We start from the raw sequence: 26258 nt of genomic DNA, 5'->3' as shown, positions 1-26258 counted from the left end.
TATTTTATAGCAAACCAGATTATTAGAAATGTTTTATAAAAACACAAACCTGTGACAATGGAGGAAAAGTAAGGATCACCTCATATTTAGAATAGAATAGAGAAATAAATGGTTAAAAACATTTGAGTCGAACTTCTGATTACGATTTTTAACAAAACCACAACATGCTCAGCCATCTTCTTCCTGCTTCCCTCTTAGCAATCCTCATTGGACCAGGCAGAACCTCCTGACCTGACACACAGTGGCTGATATGGGAGCAGCTGGTGCTGCTGGTGCGCCCCACCTCTGCTGGCATGCCCTCTGACCTTCACTCAGAGCAGTATATATAGCTGGGGGATGTGAGCGGAAGGCCCCTGGCAGCCAAAATGAAGTCTCTGGTGTCTGTGTGCTGCTTGCTGTCTCTTCTGGCGCTGTCTGCTGCAGGTATAGTTTTGGGGTGTGTGAATGGGGGGAAAATGTTGATCCACTGCAGCCGCATGTGTGTCTTTGAACATACCACAATTTTGATGTCTTACTGAGAGGTGACCATATGTGAGTTTGTATGAATGAAAGTTTTTGATGACTAAATGTGAGCTGAGAAATTGAGGTCAAGGTGAGAGTTGCGTTTTGTGTGTGCGGCTTATTGGCTATAGTTTTTTGACATGCAGTACATGTGTGTGCTCACAGCGGATTGGGCAGGAAAAGTTCAGTGTACTGACTGGTTGGTTATACAAGTGGAAATGTCAGGGCTGAGGTGTGACAGCAGCTGATGGAAACTGTCCTGGATGCTGCTTATTCTCTGTGCCCTGGAGAGACACACAGTGACAGCACTGACTGAGTGACTTGGACTCGCTACAAAGAGTCTCCACCGCAGCCAAAAAAAAGCTGAAATTATTTGTTTTCCCACTTGGGCTCTTTCGGTTTGGCTGCAGCACCAAAGCCAAGTGCAGATTGTGGCTTTTCTATAGTCACTCGATATTTATTAAAGTGATCAAATCAGATGTGTGTTTTGCTTTAGTTGTTGCCTTGTCATTCTGCATGAAAGTTGGGGCAGGGTATACCCTTGTCTGTCCTTGCACTGGTGATTCTTTTTGGCCCTTACAAGCTACTGTAGTCAGGTGTCGGGCATCAGTCAGACAAAGTCGTCACCAAATACTGTGACACACCACAGACTGATACACGGCTCTTTAAGGTTCTCAGGAATGTACAGCCATCATGTACATATTATATCCATACATGCAACGACTCACTTAGGTTATGCATGAGTACAAATAGACTACACTGGTGCATTTGATGTCTCAATAAAGCTTCATTGATGCCGCTCTGCTGCTAGAGCTGCTAATCTGACATTCCAGTCCATGTTCAGGGGATGCTCTGTCTAAAAGAGGCATGAGGAGCAGCAGTAGCCTAACAGTTGTGCTGGTTCATAATCCAGTGAAAGTCGAGCTAAATGGGAACCACCTACTTTGTGACAAATGGATTTAATATGATATGATCTCATCCTGATATTTTGATCCACATACGTTTGAGCTGATTTGTGTGTTTTTTTGGAAGCAGTGGTGTTATCTAAATAGAAATTCTCAGGTTACACAGCAGGATTTGTGCCATTAGTCTTGGTGTTGATGCATATGTCTTCCTCACTCTTTGATGGGATTCTGAGTCACACTGAGCTCAGGCTGTTGCAGGGACTGTGTGCAACAGTGCCGCAGAGTCGCAGGCCCCCAACCTCACGACAATCACTGGGAGGAGAGGAGCGTCACGCTTCCTGAAAATAGGAGTGGATTTTATCCCTCCTTCTTTTCACCCTCTGACTCATTGTGGGACTATTTCAGTCTCAAACATGTACTATACAGCAGCACGGCACCTGTCCCACTCTATCCCAACAACATTGCCCAGGCTTCACATTAACCTCCCTGCAGCCATGATGTTGCTATTATCATAAGAACAACTGAGTTTTTAAGTTTCATTTGAAATCTTTAGAGAATAAGTCCCTCATATTTGTCCTCTTGCTGGCACATCATCTTAAAAATGATCCTTTCTTTGTCTGTATAGATATCTTGAAGCCTGTAGTCAGCGTGTGTGATGGAAGAAGACATGCATGCGAAGACCTGTTGTCATAGAAACACAGCACTCGCGTGTCAGTTGTGACGTCAAGGCAGATTTGATGACATCTGTCAACAAAACAATCTGGTGACGGGTCATTAAGGACTGATGTTGTCATATAATCGCACCAACTCATTTCCTGGCTGCTGCTGCTGCTGCTGTTCATGTTACAATGCACACGATGCAGCAGCACCTTGTTTCTGGACAGTGTCCAAACGTTCCAAGCGCCCCCTTCATCGGGTTACCCCTCACTAATCTCCCTCTCGATTCGATTCTCACTCAATTATTAACACCTAGGGTACATTTAAACCTGGCCAAGACATGTTTTTCTGAGCTCCCCCGGGTCACGCTGAATGTCAGAGGCAGGAGCACTCAAGAGGATATGAATCTTACAAATCCAATCACTGTCTCTGTTTATCAAGTTAAAATATGTGCTGGATTTTTATTTCTTTAATCACTCAAACAAAAACATCTTTGTAGCACAGGCAGGAAGCTTTGGGATTCTAAACTACTGCAGTCACCCACACTGACGGGAGGTGCTAAGCTAACAAAGCCTCCAGATACTAGAGGTGACAAGCGACATCATGAGAACAAAATTGTTTGACATGTGATTCAGGGCTCTAAAAGAGGGGCTAGAAAACGTCACAGTCAGGGACAGTCCGGTACACAGAGTCCTGTAACATCATTTAGGCAGGCATGACAAGCATTAATTCCTCCATCCAAGCTCAGCATACAGATCTGTCCTGTGTCAGAAAGCAGCTGATCTGGCATCTGTGTGATGATACTATAGCCCGATCATGTGACTGAACATCACCTGGATTTACTTTACTGAACTCATCAGAGTTGCTGATTCAGACGTTTGGAACCAGAGAGCCTAAATCTACATTTTTCTTACAAACTTGTAGTACTTACTAGGAGTTTTATGACCTCTGTCATTTTATGTTTGAAATGAACACATAGAGAAGCGTCCTCATCTTGCAGATGTGTTTCCATGCACTGAGACAAGAGAATAACTGCTGTAAAACTTTACCAAGTAAAAAAAAAGCTATACCATGACATGTACACATTCCTTTATTTAAAGTTGTCCACTCAGCTGTCACTCAACTGTCTGCTGTATCTGTCCACTGTTTGTCGGCCCAAAATAGTCCATTCCTTAGTATCACCATTCAAGGAGCTGAAATCTGAGTCTGAAATCTGGGAGGTGCAGAACATGTGATACACTCTGGTCAAGTGCTGAAGTTACGAACAAAGGTGACTTGTCTACAGATGTCCAGCTGAATTCAAGTAAATTTGTGTATTTTATAGCATTTATTTCATTTTTCTGTCACTCCCAGTAGCCAAAATGAGTATTAATATGCACCGTGTGAGATAACTAACAGTATAAAGTCCATCCATTCGTTCTATAAATTGCTGAGGGTTATGGTATCAATAGAAGAAGCAGAGACCCTCTGCCTAGCTCTTCACATGCAGAGCAGCTGGAGCACAAAGAGCCTAAAAGGCATCCTTTCCTTTCAGTCGCTTGTATACATAATCTTGTTGTTTTGGTCATAACCCAAAGTTGAAGATGTAGGCAGCAGAGTTATATTCATACCTCTGTTAGTGCAAATACCAACAGGTTTTGTGCCCAAAATTCCTTGACAATGACACATTCTTCTATCATCTCCTTGCAGAGACCTCCGTCCAAGATGAAGAGCCTCTGGTGCATCTGCAGGTTCAGCAGCCTGAGGGAGACCTCTTCCCTTGTGGATGTGACACAACAGAGCCCAGCCAGAGCTCCTCCAACGACACCCCGGCCCCAGAGAGGGCCAGGTGCCAGCCCTGCAAACCCCTATCAGCTTTAGACACTGAAGAAGAGCCCTCCTCTCCCTCAGAGCATGTTGAAGAGGAGGTGGAGGAGGTGGGTTTATCTCCATCTGAGGATGATTCTTCTGCTGAGGATGTGGCAAGTGAAGAAGAAGAGCAGGAGGAGGAGGAAGAAGAGGTGACTTCTGCAGAAGAGGCTGAGGCTGAGGAAGATACAAGTATGGAGGAGGAGGAAGTAGCTGAAGAGACTGTGGTGACATTAGGTGAGGCTGAGGAAGAGGAGGATAACACGGAGGAAGCTGTAAATGAGGAAGTGATTGAGGAGGCTGATGCAGAAGAGGAGAAATCAGAAGATGAAGAAGCTGAGTCAGCCACTGAGGAGCAGGTAACTGTGGAAACTGTCCTACAGGATGACGCCGCCGAGGAGGAGCCTGAAGTGTCTGAACCAGAACCAGAACGACTTCCTGAAATCAATGCCAAACCAGAGGAGACGGAGCCAGAACAGGCAGAAGAACCAGAACCAGATGTTCTGCCAGAGATGATTTCAGAGCCTGAACAAGAACCAGAAGTGACCGCAGAGCATGAGAATGAAGCAGTTTCAGAGACAGACCCAGAGGTGACCTCAGAGCCAGAAGTACCCACAGAGTCTGAGACTGAAGTGGTTTCTGAACCAGAACCAGAACAAGAGGAGACTGCAGAACCAGAACCAGAGGTAACTGCAGAACCAGAGATGGCAGTGGTTTCAGAACCAGAACCAGAAGTAACTGCAGAACCAGAGAATGAAATGGTTTCAGAAACAGAACCAGAACCAGAGGTGACTGCAGAACCAGAGACTGCAGTGGATTCAGAACCAGAACCAGAAGTGACTGCAGAAGCAGAGACTGAAGTGGTTTCAGAACCAGAACCAGAGGTGATTGCAGAACCAGAGACTGAAGTAGTTTCAGAACCAGAACCAGAAGTGACTGCAGAAGCAGAGGTGGAAGTGGTCTCAGAACCAGAACCAGAGGTGAATGCAGAACCAGAGACTGAAGTAGTTTCAGAACCAGAACCAGAGGTGACTGCAGAACCAGAGACTGAAGTAGTTTCAGAACCAGAACCAGAGGTGACTGCAGAACCAGAGACTGAAGTAGTTTCTGAACCAGAAACATTAGAAATTTCTGAACCAGAACCAGAAGTTGTTCCTCAGGTGGAGCCAGAACCTGTTGAGGACATAGCTGTGGAGGATGTTGTCATAGAAACTGAAGTAGAGCCAGCTTCTGTGGATAAGGAGGCACCTGCACCATCTGAAGGTAAAAACAAAAACAATGTCACTGTATGTTAAATTTGTATCAAACTTTAAGTTACATGGTTTTTATGTTTTGTCATTTTAGAGATAAAGCAGGTGGTCTGTGTGTATTCACGTCTTCTCTCTCAGCTACAAGCACACTGGGGGGGGGGGGGGTCCTGTTACAGTAAATCTGTCCCCATCCAGTTGGTGCTTCTGTAATTAAGGAAGCATGCCATTAACTGGTCACTGGGTGTTGACACCTTTTATGAAAGTCTTAAAAGAGTTTCCCATCTCTCACTCCCACATGAGGACTTCATCATTCATTACACCAGTGTTTGGTGCGACATGCGATCCCTTTTCAATGGAATTGTTAAAAGTATCTTTATTCCTTCCCCCTTTTTAACCCAAACCATAGCAGCGTGGTTTCACCCTCAACTTGTCACATACAAATCATATTTGGGGAGCATGTTACCATAGCAACCAGGACCTATACAGTGTTCTTTTGCTAAACCTATAAGACATTTTGGTGCCTTATCAAACTGCCAAAAAAAGTACTGGTCATACGTAGTTTAGTGCCATTTATTTTATACTTTAATACAATTTCATAATAGATATTTAATCTGGTAATGATGGAGCTTCAGGGGAACAGCAGGCAGATAAAAGATAAAAATAAAGGCTAGCTGAGTCCTGTGTTTCCAGTGTTTGTGCCAAGCTAGGCCAACCAACTCCTGCCTGTAGCATCTTATGATTATTCACAGATTTAGCACACAGACAGTGTCAGTCAGCTTTTGGCAGTAAATCAAATATGCATAGTTTTCAAAATGTCTAACTAGTTCTGTAAATTATCAAAAAAAAACAAAGACTTCTGCTGGAACACTGAGATGATTTCTTTTTTAAATTATTTGTGAGGATTTCCAGCCAAATATCAATAAAACAAGAGGATGATACCCACGAGCCAAATCAGTTTTTTTCATTAGTAAGCAATCATATACACAGCAACAACACTTAGACATAGACTCTATATGTCTCATTTGTCTTACACTCTCACTCTCTTTCTCTGACCCCCAGAATATGACACTGTGTGTAGCTAAAGAGGAATTAGCAACAACCCCTGGTACAAAAATAAACAGACTGAAATAGCAGTGGAAGGGAATAGACAGTTAGATGGACAACGGCGTGATATAACAGTCGGACCTGTACTCAGCACAGATGGCGTTGTCACTCACAGCTCAGGAAGCTGCTCACCTGGAGGAGTGCACCGATTGTGTAACCACAGAGTTGATTTATTTCACAGATAAAACATCATTATCAAGTGTCAGAATGTGCCATACAAATATGCAAAGTATTGTTCAAGGCTTTTTTTTTCTACCTGCATGAACTTAACAGTCTGTTCCTCCAATTAGAACACACAGAAGGTGAGGCTTCAGGCCCGACCCTGAGGGATCGCTCCCACATTGAGGACACGCTGCGACTGGCATCTGCTGAACTCTCCGAAGAGTTCTCAAGTAAGGAACAAATATTCCAGAAAAAAATTACTCGGTGGGTGGTGGATCTTCAACACATAAGCTCTCAAACCCTGCAGAGAAACACAACAGAAATGTACATCCCCTTGATAAAAATTGAATCTTCACATTTGAAACCACCGTTTAAAAAGTCTTTCAGTTTTTTGCTGCGGAAACGCCTGACGTCTTGTAATGAAATAATAAAAAAATGCAGCAGAATGTTTACAGCGACTAAAAGAAAAGCAGATGTGTTTTCATGCAAATGAAAGGAGGTTTGAAACTATTTTGGGGGAACGTATTCTGAAAATTGTTTCATGATGTCTGGGCTTTGTGAATGCGTGTGTGTGTGTGTGCATGTGTGTGTGTGTGTGGACAAGTATTGAGGAAGGTGATTAATCAGTGTAAATGTGAAACTTTGTTCTTAGTTCTGTTCATTTCACAGTGCTCAAAGAGCCTCAGCTCCATTCAACAAACTTTATGAGGGCAATACATCACGTACAGCAGAAGCAATTATCAAGCAATCATCAAGAGTATTAAATAAATATTACAGCCCAGATTCACTTTGCTTTTCTTTCTTTAGGCGCTATGAAGACGCTGTTGAACATCTACCACAATTCCATCAAGCCAATGCAAGAAGCCTACAAGTACAATGAGCTTAGGCAGCATGAAATCACAGGTAACGCAGCTTCCTGCGGAGATTAAATGGACTCATGAATTACAATACTACGACCCCATTTCAAAAAAGAAATGTGCCTGTTTATTTAATATAATATATGATAATTTAATGCTGACATATGTCAAAAAAAGTTGGTTCTGGTTCATGTTTAGCACTGTGATACATCTTACAGGATTTCAGTGGATTAACAGTCCAAGGTCTCATAGGTTGTATGTCATGCTATTTGTGTTAAATGTGTATTATCATTGTCTTAATGAAAAAAAAAATGCTTTGAAATGATAGCGTGGGTCTCCAGCCATATTTGCTGTACCTACTTCATCCTGTAATTTCCAAACTACTTTTTCTTATTTACAATTCACACAGTGCTCCAACATTTTTTAAGTGGATTGTATAATACTACAATTTCTCTTCCCAGCATCTAGTGTACTATTTTGTGAATGTGAGTCAGACACCACAGCTCTGACAGCAAGCCAACTAAAACAACATTCTGCAGATACATCCATTAATCATTTCTTTTTCCAACAGTTAACTGTCATTTTAAAGCCATAGCTGTGTTTCTTGCCAGCAGATTATATTAAGGAATCCATGAGCATGCACCACTCCCCTCATCCCTTTATCGAGCCACCACAACGTGCAATACATACAGCACATGGTTTATATAAAGAGGAGCTGCAGAGAAACCGTGAAGTACAAATAAAGCCATAATTAAGCCTGAATACACAGCCAGGACCTGACATTATTCAAACCAGACACACAGAGAAGCACAATAAGGACTCTGTCTGCTGAAATTTAAAGGGAACATTGTGTGGGCCAGGCGCCCCTGCAACTTTGTTCCATAGCACTGGAGGGCAGAGAGTATTATTTATACTGTGGAGCAGGATGAAGACTTCACACTGACACATGTGACTCTGGGCCACCTTGTGGTTCAGTATGGAAGTACAGGACTGCAACAGAAGTAGACTATGTAGCATATCAATACACTACTGTTGCATGATGTTAGCACACCATTATAAAAAAAGTACTAAAGTACATATATAAAAAAAGTATAAGCACTTCCAGCACTTTGTTCTCTTCTTTCTGCATCAGATGGTGAGATCACCTCCAAGCCTATGGTTCTGTTTCTGGGACCCTGGAGTGTTGGCAAGTCCTCCATGATCAACTACCTGCTGGGACTTCATGGGAACTCCCAGGAACTCTACACAGGTTCATACAGATAAACACTCTGGCTGTTGCTTCATTAAGTGTGACAACTGTGCCACTAAATCCTTCCTTCTTCGCCAGGTGCTGAACCCACCACTTCAGAGTACACCGTCATAATGCACGGTGAGAAGTTTCGGACCATAGAGGGGATCGTCATGGCAGCAGACAGCTCGAGATCCTTCTCGCCTCTGGAGAGGTTCGGTCAGGGCTTCCTGGAGAAACTGGTTGGCATTGAGATGCCACACAAGCTGCTAGAGAGGGTCACCTTTGTTGACACGCCAGGCATCATTGAGAATCGCAAGCAGCAGGAAAGAGGTATCATATCAAAGCCTAGAAATAGCATAATTGACACCATTTTTGACTGATACCAATACAATGGTTTGGCAGCAGCACACTTTGAGCCATGACTTTCATGCTACTCGTCTCCTTCCTCAGGTTATCCATACAATGAGGTGTGCCAGTGGTTCATCGATCGAGCTGATCTGATCTTCCTGGTGTTTGACCCCACAAAGCTGGATGTGGGAGGTGAGCTGGAGATGCTCTTCAGGCAGATGAAGGGCCGCGAGTCCCAGATTCGCCTCATCCTCAATAAGGCAGACAGCCTCACCACGCAGGACCTGATGAGGGTCTATGGGGCCCTGTTCTGGAGCATGGCACCGCTGATCAACGTCACAGAACCACCTCGTGTCTACGTCAGCTCCTTCTGGCCTCAGGAATATGCTGTGGACACAAGCCGACAGCTCTTCATGAAGGAGGAGATCTCTCTGCTGGAGGACCTCAACCAGGTACCAGTTGTTTCATTTAATGAAATGTTCCTACTTAACCCTTTATACCTCATCATTATCAGAAAATAGAGCATAGCCTTGATGGGGCTGTTACATTTTACGTGTACATGGTCATTAGACACTCTACCCATGGCTAAGAGTTAAGGTTGGTGGTGGAGTGGGTGTCCCCCTGTCCGTAATGGATAATAATGTGGAGGTGGGGCTTTTACAACAGCCTTAATAAGAATCAGCAGCATCCTCATCTCCTCCTGTTCTGTCTATCCTCACCTCTGCAGGTGATTGAGAATCAGATCGAGAACAAGATCGCTTTCATCCGTCAACACGGCATCCGTGTGCGCATCCACGCCCTACTGGTGGACCGCTACCTCCAAACCTACTCTGACAAGCTGGGCTGGTTTAGTGACCCATATGAGGTGTTCCAAGACATTGTCAGCGACCCAGACAAGTATTACATCTTCAAGTCCATTCTGGCCAAGACCAATGTGAGCAAGTTCGACCTGCCCGACAAGGAGGCCTATCAGGATTTCTTCGGCGTGAACCCGGTCTCCAATTTCAAGCAGCTCTCCTATCACTGCAGCTGGACCGGCGGCTGTCTGCTGGAGAAGATAGAAAAAGCCATCTCGCATGAGCTCCCTGCTCTGCTCAGCAGCGTCAGTAAGAGCGCAGACACACCAGCTCCAGCGAAGGCCGCACCAACACCACCACCCCCTCTCCCTGGTACATGTGAGGGTCCCGAGTGTGAGGAGAAACCCAAGAACCGCTGGAGGAGGCAGTGAAGTCGAGGAGAAACAGGGCAGAAGGAGGAACAGAGGAGGCAGATGGCAGCAGCAGCAGCCAGAGGGTTTTTCCTGAAATAAACCCCACTGATGTGGTTTTCGGGACTGGCTACGGGGAGACAGAATGAGAGACAGAGAATACAAAAGACCCACAAGCAAGAGAGCAGAGAGTACTTGTGTCTCTGTGCTTGTTTGATGTACCCACCTGGTTTATATGACTGCTCTCTGGTACCCATTGTCCTGTATGACATCTATCAAAGAAAGCAAATCAATGTTTTTGCACACTTTAATTTAAAAGTCAGTTTTTCATGTGAGACCATTGCTGTCTGGGAAAAACACAAATGAGAGGTTGTGTCTCATGTGAGAAGAGAATTCTTAGAATGATAGTTTTCACTGTTTGTACTTTATTTATTCACACTTTTCTTCATCTACAATGTCTGCCGTGCTGTGTTTTTACTGCCTCTACATCCAGGTTTGATATTAGTATGATAAAATGGAGAGATGAAAGGTGCTCTCTTTTTGTTCCTTTGGCACTAATTTTCATCCTAGTTGCTATGCTGCACTGTGATTTGTCTCTGAATTATGCTCTCCAGCTATTTCTTATGCACTGAATCTGAAATACGACATTGTGCTCTCTGCATTGTAGTTTTTTATTTATGAAACTGTGGCCTTTTCCTCCCTCTGAACTGTTTTGCTAGTTTTACCTCAATATGACCGCATACCACATGGGCATTTCTATAAAAAAATGTAATCCATTCTTGTAGGTCTGTTTTTAATTGTAATTATTTGTGTGATTTCTTTCGAGTAAACAACAACAGAAGGAATCTGCATGCCTGTTTCCTTTGTGGGGTGTTGTGGGTTGTTGTGAAGCTCCAAAACACAACGAAGTGGGAGTCCAAAAATCCACGCACAGACTCGGACTGCAGATGCTGTGATTTCAGTGTGAGTGTTGCATAGATTTGACACAGAGTTAAATGTGTAACAGCTACGTGAGCTCACACCAGAAAAAAAAGCTACTCTAGCCCCCTGTAGTGACAAAAAACAGCCACCAGGTGGCACTTTTGTTCATTGTGTTAGGCTACAATACAAAGCTGAAGTAAGGTAGTTTTTTTCTTCCTTTTTATACATTTAAAAGTTTTATTTTTTAGTGCACATGACCGCACAGAGATGGGAAAATTCATCTTTAGATGGAAAACATATAAGAAACATTTCAACAGCCAAATACTTTACCAGAAAATGACCTTTCTGTGTTTCTGCCAATTGAGTAATGAATTCAAATGACGTTTGGTTGATTCTTAACTGCCACCTGCTAATACTTCTTCTAATAATCTAGTTATAATTTCTGTATGATTACTATAGACAAAAAATAACAACAGTAAAAGCACATTGTGTTTGAGGTATCTCTGACACTCTCGGGATGGATCCCACATGCCAGAAGATTTAAAAATCAACACAACAAAGATGCAGCTCAGTAAGATTGCTGTGTTGGTAGGTAATAGGCTACTTTAGGCATATTTATATTTTATCTCTTTTTATTCATTCATTTTTTTAACCCTACCATGGTCTGATATTTCTTGCAAAGTAACTTGGATATTTTATCCAATATATATAATATATATTTTATATATATTATATTTCTGTCCTCATTTTTGCCAGAAGATAAATACATACAGAAATCAAGCCACACTGTTTTTGCAAGAATTACTAAGAGGCTGATGTGAGAGCTCACAAGCAAGGGCCAAACTTGTGCATGTTCCCCATGGTGCATCATGGTATACATGGCATGAACACACCTGTGCAATAACAGATGTTTGCTCAGTTAACAGGCAGGACTCCCCAGGTCTTAGGGATAATGTTAACACAGACTTATCAGCGTGGCTTTATCAACTGTTCAAACAGGCCTCTCTGGTACGCCCTCCAACATAAGCACGCACACGCCACCCAAATGCCACACACACACACACACACACACACAGAGTCTTCAACAATGCACAGAGGGTTATTGAATTCAAAGTTTAAACATAATTACTCCTTTAAAAATACACACAATGAATTAGCACTATAAAGCTTTATTACACTGTTTATCTTCTTCCTATTCGCCTGCTGTTCAAAATCTCATCGCTTCACTATCTTAAAAAAACAGTAACACTAATGCACAGCAGCATGGATATTATAAATCTATACACTTAATAAGGCTTACCGTATTCTTACTGTCATAGAACAGTCCACCATATTCCCCTCTCTCTCCTTAATGCTTTGCTTTTAAACTCTTATTATGCATGTATATCTATTAAGAAAAAATATGTTTTTTAACAATAATTCTGCCATACAACTGCAAGTTAGGATTAGTCAGGGAAAACCTGGGATCTTTGATGTCATTTTTCTCTTTAAAAAAAATTAAAACCACATTTGGCTCACTGAGCATTTAAACATTTAGAATGGGATTTCTCAATGTCTTTAATACCAAATCTGACCCCGCACTATGTCACTGTGAGGGGCAACAAATACAAACAAACAAACCCCCATACCTATTTAATATTTTATATACACATCACTAGTGCCGTAATTGCACATGTAAGAAAAATCCCTAAAGAAAAGTTGTGGTTGGATATATGTAAATTTAACGCTATTATATTTTTCCTATATATATGTTGAATGTATCACAATATAGATCCACACAACATTTTACAAGTCAAGCACAGAAGGGCAAACTGAGTCACTACTGCAAATCAAGTTTTAAAACCTCATCTGGAAATTTCTAATATTACAGCTACCCCAGTGTTGCTATAAGTAGGCTACTCTCCACAGGTTCACTCAGTAATGCGCTTTAAGTGAGAGGATGCTGGTGATCCTTCACAGCAGAAACTATCTGTGTAGACATAATTCACGTGTGAGAGCAGCCGAGCTCCAGACTGGATAAATACACGACCAGACGTGAAGTTAACTACAAACGACCAGGAAGACACCGGAGGTCAGAGTCTGCCTTCAAACTAAAGGCCGAGCCTTGATCGTTAAAGGTTTGTCACTGCAAGTGATGCTAATAATTTTCTACTGAGCCACAAGTTAGCTTTTAGCATTAGCCTTGTGAGACCTAACTAGTTAAACACTTCACGGTCTCATCTATCATGGCATAAAAAAGCAGATAAATCAAGTAACAGTGAAAAACAGAAAAACAAACTTATTATAACAGACAAGCCAATAAAGTTATATCCTCGACGCAATGTTTTGCTAGCTTCGAACGACATTAGCAGTTTGAACAGTTTAAGCTAAGAGCTAAACATATATGGTCAACTGAAAATTCTTAATATATTAGCAAATGTTATATATAGCTTTACAATCCATAAATTAAACAATTTCCAACCGTATCATTGTAATTGAAGTTAGCTTTCAACGCTAACTTGTAAAATGTATTGCTAGCTGGGTTAGAAGTGTTTATAATATTAGCATGAAGCGAGCTACATAAGCTATCACTCCTACTGTGAGAATTTCCAAATGAAATATAATTTATGGACTTTTAAAGTACTTTTGTTGCTATTCTGGAGCCTCTGTCTCGTACATGCCAGTATGAGAAACTTTTTAGACCATGGGAGGAAATATTCTGGATCTTATTCTTGGTGGACCGGAAACTATGGTATGATAAACGGCGGCTCGCTTGACAGGCTGCCTGGTCTCACCAACCCGCACCGCCACAACAGCTGGGGGAGGATTTCCGACCCAGTCACAGCGAAGATGGTGGCAGCTACGGGAGAAGAGATACTACGTTCGCCCGGATAAAGTGTAAAAACCCAGCTGCAAAACTCACGCTCTTATTTGTTTTTTTTTCTGAACCCTAAGTCCAGCAGAGAGACACATCGGAGGGGGGGAAAGGGTGGCAACCAGCGACGGACGGAAGAGGACGCACCACAGCCAGAGCGCACAGTGTTGTGTTTGTTGGACACACGCATGCCAGCGAAAACTAGTGCTATCCAGACCTAAGGAATTGCTTGAGATAAGGAGACAGCGCACTTCGTGGAGCGGGTTTTGATAATTCCACCGTGGATGTTTCCTGTATTGCTCTGGGGGTTTTTCTCCTCCTGTGCTCTCAGGGAATGCGAGGGGAGGAAATCCAGCCTCAGCTCCAAATAACCAGAGACTCCTAAACTGGGTCTCCTCTCCAAACGCAGGAAATACGGCCTGGGAAAAAAAGTTTGGGAGCTTTTGGAAAGGAGAGGGGGGCCTAACGCTGACGCTTTGCACGCGTTTTACGTCTTGATTTTAAACTACAACATTTTTTTTTGTATTTAGAGCTCCGTATAGGTTGAAGAAAAGCGTTCAGATGTTACACACCGTTGCTGTTGTTATTTGCAAGAGTTTTGATCATCACTATTTATAGACAGCCTGTTCCTCATAGCTTGTATGTTTTGCCAACTGCGCGCAACAAGTTGCAGACACTCCCAGCAGAGGCAAACCTACTCTAATTCGGGCCACCGGATGGTATTTTCTGCTCTTCTCTTTACTGATCATGCGTCTCTGAATAGCACATACCACTCCCCGAGCCCCTCTTTGGAAGGCAGAGGGGGAATAAATGGTAGAGATCCGGTGAGGGAGTTCAGGAAAGTACGGGGCTGGATCCGTGGGAATAGGCCTGCCTGTCAGGCCTCTTGTGATCTGGGTCTTTGGACTTGGACAGTCCTCCAAAATAACTCGCTCTGGACTATTTTCAAAGGGCCCGTTGAAATAAAGATGGAAGGAGAATGTATGGGAATGAGAAATGCAAATCCGTAGCGCTCTCAGCCCTGCATGAGAATGAAAGTAGTGGAAGGTAAAGCCGCCTTAATTACTGATCACCTAGTGTTTTAATTAATGGAAGTGACAGTTTTAGGCTGCAGTTAGTTTGTTATCTGCATTCAAAAAAGTTATTAAGATCACTTCTAAGCTAAGGCGCATGACTTTTTTATTTCATGTTTTTCTTTTGCTGCTCTATTTTTGAGGAATTCATGATTTAAATGCTATTTTATTTTAGCACTCTCTGCCGTTTGTAAAGAAAACCTCTCTGTGTGTGATTGTGACAGAGGGAAAGGGAGTGTAAATGGCCCATTTGTCGCGCATGTTGTGGAGATAAGAGGGACAGTGTAACTTTTGTAGCCACTCGCTGTGCACAACGCCTACTGTTGGCAGCCAGTATCTGTATCTGCACGCACACAAAGAAACCTTGAAGGTGTTTTTTTTTTTTAAACGATGTTTCTGGACGTTACAGTGTCTAAAATATTGCGCACATCCACAGGAGGTAGCCTATGATTTCCAGTCATGTAACGTCAGGTCTGACTTGATGAAGACTTTTTAAACGTTGCATCACTAACTAGTCCTTTCCGAGAAGGATGTTCAGTTCAGGAGGCAGAAAGAGTGATGACAGTGTTTTTACCGCAGCTGGAGAGAAAGCCGGGCTCATACCCAGAGCCTCCTTGGAGAAGGATACATGTAATGTGAGTACTGACGCAAACCCGGGGTCGGATAATGGACTGCTCAAGAAACTGGAACGGCGCCCCTTATGTGAGTGAGTGTGCAGGCTGCTGTGTGCGTAGCAAATACGTCTGTGCCGTGCTCACCATTCATGCAGAGTGAATATTCCAACAAACACCTTTGCTCTCTCTCCCTCTCTGCGTGCCTGTTTGTCACTCTATCATCACCACCGCCGCCGCATCCTCCTCCCTCCTCTTCGTGCCACATGTGCACACACGCACACACACACAGGGCGCCCACGCACCGCGTCTAATTGCCTGAGCGCCATCAGAAGATATTATTAATATTTAACACCTCTCTCTCTCTCCCTCGCACCCCCTCGTTATCGCGTCACGTCAGTCAATATGGCCACTCTACAACATCACCGGCAGCTTCTTATGCATGGCACGGAAGTGAGCTGCGACTCCAGCGGGGATGGCGCCGTAACCGTGCGGATTACCAACAACGCGCCACATGTGCATCAACAAGAGCCGCTCAGGGCTGCCAACAGTGGAGCAGGAGCAGCTGGAGGCTATGGGACGGTGAATAAAGTGAACCCTAACCTCCACAAGTACAGTATCTCCTCCAGCTGCAGCTCAGCAGACTCCAGACCGGCTGTGACCTCCACTTCAAGGGTGCATAGGAAGGCACCGCCATTGTTTGAACGCTCTGCCGCCCAATGCTGGGACCCCAAGTTTGACTCCCCAATCTTGGAGGAGGCATGCCAGGAGAGGTGCTTCCCTCAGGCACAGCGGCGGTTTCGTTATGTCTTGTTCTACCTGGCAGTGTCAGCTGTACTCTGGGGGGTGTACTTTAGGGTTAATATGGACCGCTGCAACAACTTGACCTTCCTGGCACCCACAGCCTCCTTTCTGATCTTACTAGTGCTCCTCTTTTTGTTCACCTTCACCCAGCTATATGTACAGCTGTACAACCAAACCTCCTTGCTCCTGATAGCGGTTACCTTTGCTATTACATTGGCTCCACAGATACAAACTGCAGGCTACACTGAACTGGAGTGGGCTGGTGGTGGGAATGCCTCATATCTCTCGCTGGAACAAGTAGCATCACCTCCAATCCCTTGCATCTCTCCTGTAGGAACTTTTTCTTTGTGCATGGAGGTTCTGTTGTTGTTATACAGTGTTCTCCACGTCCGTCTGTATGCCTCTGTGATGCTGGGGCTCCTTTATTCTCTGTTATTTGAGGCATTAGGATGGCTTCCGTTGCTTCAAAGGAATTATGACACTACTTGGCAAGCATCAGGGTTAGTGGGGTCACCCTCTGGTTGGGAAGAAGATACACTCCGATGGCTGGGCCCTGCCAAAGCTCTTCTCCACTTGTGTGCCCATGTCATTGGCATCCACCTGTTCATCATGTCCGAGGTGCGTTCCCGTACCACATTTTTGAAAGTGGGTCAAGCTATCATGCATGGCAAAGACTTAGAGGTGGAGAAGGCCTTGAAGGAGCGTATGATCCACTCAGTCATGCCGCGGCGAGTTGCAGACGAACTGATGAAACAGGGTGATGATGAGGGTGGCGGTGAGAACTCTGGCAAGCGATATTCCTCTGGCGCCTGCTCTGCTTCAGCGATTTCAGTGGGTGGCGGAGGAGGTGGTGGAGCTTTACAAGCCCAAAGTGTCACAAACCCCAAGAATAACCAACACAACAATCACAAACGCAAAAAGACCTCCATCCCCCGTGGGCAGATAATATTTAGGCCCTTCAACATGAAATGCATGGAGCCTGTCAGCATCCTTTTTGCCGACATTGTGGGCTTCACCAAAATGTCTGCCAACAAGTCAGCCCCAGCCTTGGTGGGTCTTCTCAACGACCTGTTTGGACGTTTTGACCGCCTCTGTGAACTAACCTGTTGTGAGAAGATCAGCACTTTGGGAGACTGCTACTACTGTGTAGCAGGCTGCCCAGAACCCAGACCGGACCATGCCTACTGCTGTGTGGAAATGGGCTTGGGCATGATCCAGGCCATTGAGCAGTTCTGCCAGGAGACATGTGAGACTGTCAGCATGCGTGTTGGTGTCCATACCGGTACCGTCCTGTGTGGGATCCTGGGAATGAAGCGCTTCAAGTTTGACGTATGGTCAAATGATGTCAATCTGGCTAACTTGATGGAGCAGTTGGGTGTGGCGGGCAAGGTCCACCTGTCAGAAGCCACTGCCCGATTCCTAGATGACCGTTACCAAAGGGAGGATGGACGGGTGGCAGAGAGAGCCGGACAGAGTGTGATGGAAAAACTAAAGGGTAAGTGGCTGTTTGCCTTTGATTTGCATATACGTTTGTATGCCATAAAATGTGTGTTGCAATTACCAGTATGTTTATTTACAAAGTCTTGTATAAGCTCATCGCTAAACAAAAAACTGGCAAGATGAGGAGGTCATGTAGTTCAAGCTATACATTTACAGGATAAAGTTTTAAAGCTGATGCCTCACGACTTAGTCACCTGGTCTGTGTGGGGTCACCGCATGTCTAGACAGCACCAAAATATGTTATCCGACGAGTCATTCCTGTTGAAACGTTTTACCAACAGAAGCCATAGATCAGTCTGCAAGACTTAAAGATTAAAGCACCAGGAAGATGGACATTGGGGCATTCGTTACATACCGGTACATGTGTTGTCAGTTTGTTTCTTAAGGCTGTATATTATGCACTGTGTGAAAAAAAACATTATGTTATTAGTGGTTTTGTAGGAAGTTATGTAATGTATATAGACTGTGTCATTTTGGAGGAGAACTCTGTGGATGGATGTTAAATGGCAGAGGCCTGTGTCATTGAGATTAGAACCTTTAATCTCCAAGTACAACAAATGGATTTGAAATCCTCACCACGGACAAATGCTGTCAACTTGCATAATAACAATATTAATAGAAAATGTGGCACAAGGTTGCCAGGATTTGGCATACATATGCGCAGAGATGGCTCATATGTATCTGAAACTGTGGGGCTAGTATATTTGATCAAATTAGATTAGATTAGATTAAGTCCAAAAAGTTGTACAGTGTTTAGTGTGTGTCGTTTGTGTTTGTGGCTTGTTGTCATAGCTGGGGAGTGTGAGCTGGAGATCACTGCCGATAAGAGGAGGACTGACTGGCTTTACTGTTCTGTGGCAGGTATTTCAAGCAGGTGTTCATCATATTGTGCCCTCTGCTTGTAGGAAAAGTGGTGGAGGGAGGGTGCAGAGAAGAGGTACAAAATGAAACTTTGCAGGGTGAGTTCATGTAGAAGAGACAAATGGATCATTTTTTTATTGTTTTGTAGTTCAGGAATCTCCAACTAGCAGATTACTGTGTACTGAACCTTGGATTAGGGAGCATAAACACTGGGATATTTTGATTAGTGCAAGAGGGTGCAATAGGTTGCTTAGTCATTAATAAGGTAAATAATAAACATTTGGTCACAGCTGCTCAACTGCCAAGATTGGCTACCTTGTCTCTGCTGCTGGTTAGATTACGTTGAGGATCCTATGGCATCACTTTGAAATTATTGACCTGTGTCAGACTTTGTAATATAAAAATGTAACACAATATATAATCACCTATACTGTGCCTTTTCTAGTAAATATAGACACACACACACAGACAAAACACTGTCTGTCTCAATACTCCATGGAAAGCAGCATCAATGGAGCTAATCTCTTCAGCAGGGAATTCCTCGTGGGTTGTCTAATCTTAGGTCGCTTGTGAAAAGAGACTGTCTGTTCTATTGTCAGGCCTTATGTCAGAGTGTATTCACACTTGCCTCTAAATGGTGCCATCACTCTATTTCCAGACAGGCAAACAGTGACAGAGTGAGATATTGACATGCAGCTTTTGTTGAGGGAGCAAAAAGAGGAGAATGGCATCTAGTTTCCCTCTGAAACAGAGACCGTTTCCTGCACAGTGAATGAGATGACCTTAAAAGCGTGCTTTTGTTGCACAGGAAAAAAAAAAGAAAATGGATACAATCACAGGGATTAGCATTTTTTTTAAATACAGACAATCAAGTTTGTCTTTCTGATTTTTTGGTGTGTTGTGTGAAAGGAAAACTGAGTTTGTAAATAGTAGAAAGCCAGATGGATGTTAGTGACATGATACAAAGACAGATGGAATTTGTAGCTTTGAGGGTGGACATTCACTGGTGTGGCCCACTAAAACAACAAGCCTTCACTACCTTCATGCAAATGAGTGTGTCTATTTGGATGTCATGTTTCCATTACTTGACTCTAATTTGACTCTATTCCAGTCTTTCCTGTTTTTTGTCCAGTGTAGTTAAAAGTTATTTATTAGCACCAGCTGTGGACTGAACACCAGATAGGATACAGTGATACATTTGTCGCCTCCACTGATAAAGGCAAACTTGATGACAGTGGGAAAAGAGCCATTGTATAAAGTGGTATAAGTGCTTAAGCCCATTTAGGGTCAAACATAGAAATTTGCCAAGGGCTGCTTGAACGTTAGGCTGGGATCATCTGTACCTTCTGACCCTTACTGAGAGACAGGTGTCTGGTTTCACCCTTAATCTAGTTAGCTGAGTGAGGAAAGTTTAAATGATTTCAAATGTTTTTCAAAATTCAAGTATATTTAAAGGACCCATAGAGATAGAAATGTATAAAAACAATTAAATATAGGGAATAATTCTGCAGAGATCTGAACATATCAGTTCACACTGAGTGTCAGGGCTGGTCCAGATGACCAAAATGTAATATATAAATATAGTAAGTGTGGAAAAGTTTCAACTGGACATCTGAACCCCTACTACCCTACTACTAAGTTGGAAGATGTGACAGGGACAGACACTATCTCTGCCTGGCATGTGGGCTCATATAGTAAATGGTTAAACCCATTTATTTAAATAAAATGTGCATATAAACTATGGGTGAGTACTGTCTGTGTTCCTCTGTGGTGGCAGAGCTGCACATTCAACTACAGATTATTTGCCTGGGAATTTCCATTGCTTCTTTAGAGCAGGCCTAATATTGCTGAATTGTTCGCTTTTCCACTCAACACAGATATAGCCACTCTGTGGAAGGACATGTCTGCTCAGCTTGTTGACCTATCCCTTTGTCATTACAAACACTTACACATTGTCTTATATTTTCAAATGTAAATTAAGCAGTTGTTTTTCAGTCCACTCAACACAAACGCCTCATAATCTGTTTAAACAGGTTACACAGTAGTCAATAATCTCCAGTATGTTTAATCTCATATAATTGTAAAACTGACAGCATCAGTCTTGAATGACAACTCAAGACTGATGGTGCCAAACACAATCAGGATGAGTGATAACCTTGTTTGTATGTCTTACTGTCTGTGATCTCTGTGTCCTTTTACACTCCCCTGTTTCAGTCTCTCTTGTTCCACACCTCTCCCTTTGTTATTCCTCATCCTCTCTGTATTATCACATTCATTGCCTCAGTCTCCCACCTGTCACCCAGGCCTGTACATGTGGTCTGTTGTGTAACACTGCTTTAGTGCTGTCTCTCTCTTTTAGTCTGCACTTTGCTATGGATGCCCAGGCAGGCTGAATGAGTCGCCTGAGATAGCGTGCTTTCAGCCTTTCTCTTTCTATTAGTCCATCACATTGCTCTCCTTTAGACACCAAGAAATGAGGCCATAAAGCTTTGTTTCACCATCAATTAGGGTCAACCTGTTCTTCAAACATTCGATCTATTTTCTTAATTGATTGACAGTTCAGTTCCTCTAAACAAGTAACCACATGTCAAGTTCATGTTCATTTTTGTTGTGTAGTTTCTTCCTGTCTGCCTGTCACATAATACACTGATTTTCAGTTTTCACTTGTGGTAGGTGGTATGATAGATTTTATTTCCAGTGAGATGATTTTTAAATCACCATGCCTTGTTTATAAATCTCACTCATGTCCCTGTTGGCCCCAGTCTCTCTGTTCAACTTCTACTGTGTCCTCCGTCTTCTCTAATCTAGTCGTGCCTCGTCTCTTTTAGCTTCCAGCACATAAACACTCATATTTCACTGCAGGTGGTGAGGTCTGCAGTTTACTGCCCTGGACTCTTGTCTTTATATCCTCCCTTTATCAACTGTGTTAATGCCTTTTTTGACTGTCCTTGCTGAACATTGTTTTCTGCACTGTGCATTAGTCTCTCTCAGTGTATACTCTTGTAGTGTGGTTATACACATGCAAGGGTCAAAATTTAGACCTTGAATTTATCTCATAGTATCATGGCGTGGGACTGCCACATTTTTTGGCTTTAATCTGTCATATCAAGATGCAGTCTGCATGTGTATGCAGGTTTGTGTGTTGGCAACAGGCATGCATGCATCCTTTTGTGTGTCTGTGCACATACAGTATACTCTCATGTGTACATAAGTCCATCCCACCCTTACTGTGAGTTGCAGTGGGAAGTCCATGCCCCCAGGCTGGTTAGTCTGTGCTAAATCAAACATGTCACCTAAATATGCAGTTGCAAATGGCAGATCCTTAACCATAACCAGGCCACCCCCAATGGGCTTTGCTATTCTACTCTATATTTGGCTTCAAACACTGTTATCTTAAGTTAAAGAAAGCTTCTCAAAAGCTTGAATCTCACTAATCGTTAAAAATCATTGCAAGCTACCATAAACATTATTACTATTTAGTTGTCTTTATTGGGAATTCCTTGTGTGAAGACTGAGCTCAGTGGAAAAACCTTTGTGGTCCTGTATAGAAATTTGACATTACCACCATTCATTGGCCCAGTGATGATCTAATTTAAATTTTCACTTGCCATTTAGAGCTATATGACTACACTGTAAACAAGCTGTATATGAGAGCTTGTATGTTTTGAAATAAAAGATAAAAACCTTCAGGAAGTAAAACAAAATAGCAGCAGACTGTCAACGCTAATTTAATTTTCATGTTCTATTTGTAAACTGTACCTGTGTGTACATTTATTTGCCTCTATCCTGTTCCTGCACTTTCACACCACAATAAATGTGTCCTTATTAGTAAGCATACATTATATAACTGCTTTCCTGTTATGTGTGTGTGTGTGTGTGTGTGTGATGTTCTGTATAAAGTTCAGGAGTCCTGAGACCCACTTCCTCACAACGCACACACAGAAACACTCTTGCCTTACTGTTTCTCAGGAGTGTTGGTTCAAAGGTCAGCTATAATCACTTGACTGGGAGGTCTTGCAAGCAGGTCTGTGTGTCTCTGGCTGTCATTGTGTATGATTGTGCATTAGAATTGGACACAGAGGAATAAGCAGGCACAATTTTAAGTTAGGTGTCATAATCATCTCTGTGGCAGCTAAAGGACACAGTTCATGTTTTATCACTTACTAATCATCTCCGGCCTGGGTTTCATGTGATTTTGTGGCGATAACATATTGGTAAGAAAGAGGAAGGTAAACCTCCTCTTCACTAATATCCAGCAGCAGAAGAATTTTGCTATTGTGCACTAATTGCTCATGTGAAATAATATAAAACATTATACATGCCACTTGAATGGTTGCATAGATGCTGTAGAGCATGACGTCTTCAAATCACAGGGTTAGTGTTTTGATCCATGTTTTCAGGACAGCTAAAAACTTGCATTGCAGCTACATTAATGGGTAAATTCTTTTACCACTAGGTAGAAAAACCCTATGTAAATGTGACTATTTACCATTGGAGAATGTACTATACATTCCTCTCTGAATCTGTTTGTAACAGCAAATGTGAAAAGGTAAAAATGTTATGTATATTTATTTTCAGCTGTTGCCCCATGGATGTATGGATAGTCTCTGGTCTGTTGCTGTACAGTTTGTCTTGAAAAAGGAAGATAGAATAACATTCATGTAAGCACTGATATATTCTGCATGTTTGGAATACCTGCTTCAAGTGGAGTAGAAAGTAGTATCGCAAGAATTTTACTTCAATGGTGTCCTCTCTTGTCTGTGAGGGAGTAAAAGCTCAGCCTTCGTCTTCATAATTGTCAAGCATGTTCTTGCCTTTTTTGTGTGACATTGCATAGTGTTTAGCGGTGCGGTTTGGCCTGACTCGCCTAGGGAATAGGCCTACGATAAACTCTTCTGCAGTATTATATTAGGTACATCCTAATTGTATTGTCATTAATGGTGTTTTTCTGCAAAGGGAAAGGATGGAGTAGATTCGACACTAAATCATAATTTAACAGAACCAGTCTGCAGCTAATGAACCTGCAGGATGTAACACGATGTCTGCAGCTCTAATAGCATTAGATTTCTACGGAACATTTTCTTTCAGTTCAAACCCACTTCCATTTCTCACAGTCTCTCTGAATATGTATTGTAACACTGTCCTTTAATTAATCTGTAGTAACACTCAGCTTGTCGCCCATACAGCTGTCTTATGAACCTTCTTTTTTTCACACACAGCACATATTTCACTAAAGGTTTGCCATTCTGTTGCTCAAGAATGTCATGAGTCAAATATGTTTGTGTGTGTGTTCAGTGTTGATAAGCATGCCTAGCCCTGTCCTAGCCTGATTGCAGATGTGTAACACACACACACGTTTGTACTTCTACCTTTGTCAGGACACTCAACGTCAACCTTTGCTCGTAATCTAATGCTAACCTGAACAATAAAACCAATTCCTAATCCTCAAACAGACAGGACTGGCCAAAATGATCCTTGCTTTCCAAAATGTCCTCACTCCCAAGGTCTGAAACTAAAACTAGTCCTCAGACATACAAGTAAACATGCACACACACACACATACTTAATCTTTCCTGGCAGTTTGCTGTCCATGTAATACACTTTGCTATTTTTAGTATAGACGCTAATTTCTGTAATTAGCTGAATTCCAAACATATGAGTCACCTGCCTGTATTATATTTAATCCTTTTGACAGGTCTCTTCCGTGTATCCAGCGTGTGTGTGTCTCTGTGATAAGAGACAGAGGTTGCACATGCTTATGTTTGTTTAAGTGCGCAATCACTCAATTAGACATTACTCAACAGTGTTAACCCACATTACATTGTCTTTCCACGTATGTATCTAATAGGCTTTAGAGAGCATGTGAAGTCAGATCATGGATAACTAGTTGCAGCTGAATTCAAGCATGCAACAAAGTTTCATCTGTTGTAGTTTCTCTGGTGTAGGTGTCATGCTGCAATAGCTTTAGAAAAGCTAAATAGCTGGTTCAGCTTAAAATGTCTCCTCTTAAATATTTCCACATTAAGTAGATATTGACAAAGCTTGCTTATATAAACACTAGACACAGTAAAGGGCATGTGCCCTATCAGTGTTTGCATTTTTGGGCAATATTTCTTTTATTTCATACAGGCAGACAGACAAGAAATGTGGGAGGAGTCAGAGGGTGATGAGATAATGTTCATCGTGGTCTGTGACTGAGTTCAAACTACAGACATTGTGGTTATGTGGTAAGAAGTAGTTTGGACTTTCAGACCACCATAAGTGGGTTTGCAACACTGTTATTTTGGAAATATGCTGCAAATGTTTTGGTCATATTGTACTTGCGCATCCTCAAATGTTAGATTGTTGTAATAATTCACTGCCTAAGGAACACAGGCCTGACTGGCATACCTGGTGTAGTGTTAATATACAGAATGTATAACAATAATGAGGTCTAAGATTTCAATTTGTGCAGGTCAGGGGCATCTGTAAATTTTCATTTTGGGTTTGAACTCCCTACATACCCTACATCCTGGTCCTTGTTTGTGTGAATAATTTGACAGCTGTAAATATCTATGTCTATGTTTGTTGTATGTGTCCGTTTGGCAGCATCATGGTTGTCCTGATGCTGTGTGTGTGTGTGTGCTTATGGGTGTGCCAACTACAGTTTGCTGGAGAGCTGCTGTGTTAAACGGCTGTTCTGAATAATAGATACAGAGCACGGCCTCAAGCCTGTTAAAAAATCCATGAGCTTCCTTTGCACTGGTTTATATAGCTGAAGTGCTCATAAGAGAGGAAGAAAGAAATGGAGTTCATAGCCTGTGTGGGGAGCTGTCAGGAGCAGATTTGACCAAGCAGAGAATTGTAGATAAACAGTGACACATGGAGATAATTACATTCTTCATATTATATAATAAAGTGTTATGAGTTGTCAGCTTGAAGTAGGAGGTTCTTTCAAACATTACAGCATACCCAGCCAAAGGATGAAAAAAAGTGTGACTTATAGTCTGGAAAATAGAATTATTATCTAATTTTAATATTAGCACAGGTAAATTTGCAAAGAACGACATAGAACAACATAATGTTCATTCGGGCAAGGTCGTCAGTCTACTGACAGTGAGTAGAGTGTGAGGCATTAAGATTAAGATTAAGAAAATCTTTATTTGTCCCACAATGGGGAAATTGTGTAGGCTTTCAATAGTCTTTGTGTCCTATCGAGCTGTTATTTTTTCACTTTTCAGTCATTAAAACTACTTATAAAAAAAGAATTGAAAAAAGTTTGGGTAAAACATTCTTTTACAGTTTTAACCACATGTACCCGTTCTATCAGGTCGATAGTCGTATTTTATGATAGACTTTTTCTTTTTTACATATATTTCAGTTTGGTATCTTTTCCACAACGTGCATATTGCAGTCAATATTTGTGGCCTTTGTGACCTCACTTCTTCTGGTCACTACTGACTGAGGCTGGTTTTAGTAGATAACTCAGCATCTCTAGGTCTCCTTCAAAGGACTTACACACAAGTGTGGTAGGACTAGACCCTTTTAAACTATTAATGTGCTCTTAGACAAAAAAAGACATGTC

At 42.4% G+C, this 26258-nt stretch overlaps 2 protein-coding genes across 2 annotated transcripts in view; both read left to right on the top strand.

Annotated features, from left to right (window-relative positions):
- The first annotated feature begins 273 nt into the window (after nt 1-273).
- On the top strand, nt 274-10848 carry LOC114432699 (sarcalumenin). The gene is made up of 8 exons (XM_028400886.1): nt 274-423; nt 3753-5174; nt 6556-6657; nt 7235-7330; nt 8417-8533; nt 8612-8845; nt 8966-9315; nt 9591-10848. Exons 1-8 carry the CDS (start codon nt 366-368, stop codon nt 10089-10091), a joined length of 2880 nt encoding a protein of 959 aa, XP_028256687.1. The 5' UTR covers nt 274-365; the 3' UTR covers nt 10092-10848.
- Nucleotides 10849-13771: 2923 nt separating this feature from the next.
- LOC114432631 (adenylate cyclase 9) overlaps nt 13772-26258 on the top strand; it is a 30489-nt gene continuing 18002 nt past the window's right edge. The window contains exon 1 of the mRNA XM_028400769.1: nt 13772-17828. Coding sequence (XP_028256570.1) covers nt 15935-17828 — 1894 coding nt within the window. The 5' untranslated portion in view covers nt 13772-15934. The remainder of the gene's footprint in view (nt 17829-26258) is intronic.

Source organism: Parambassis ranga, chromosome 1, assembly GCF_900634625.1.
Source record: "Parambassis ranga chromosome 1, fParRan2.1, whole genome shotgun sequence".
NCBI classification, from domain to species: Eukaryota; Metazoa; Chordata; class Actinopteri; family Ambassidae; genus Parambassis; species Parambassis ranga.
This window is presented reverse-complemented; position numbering and strand designations above follow the sequence as displayed.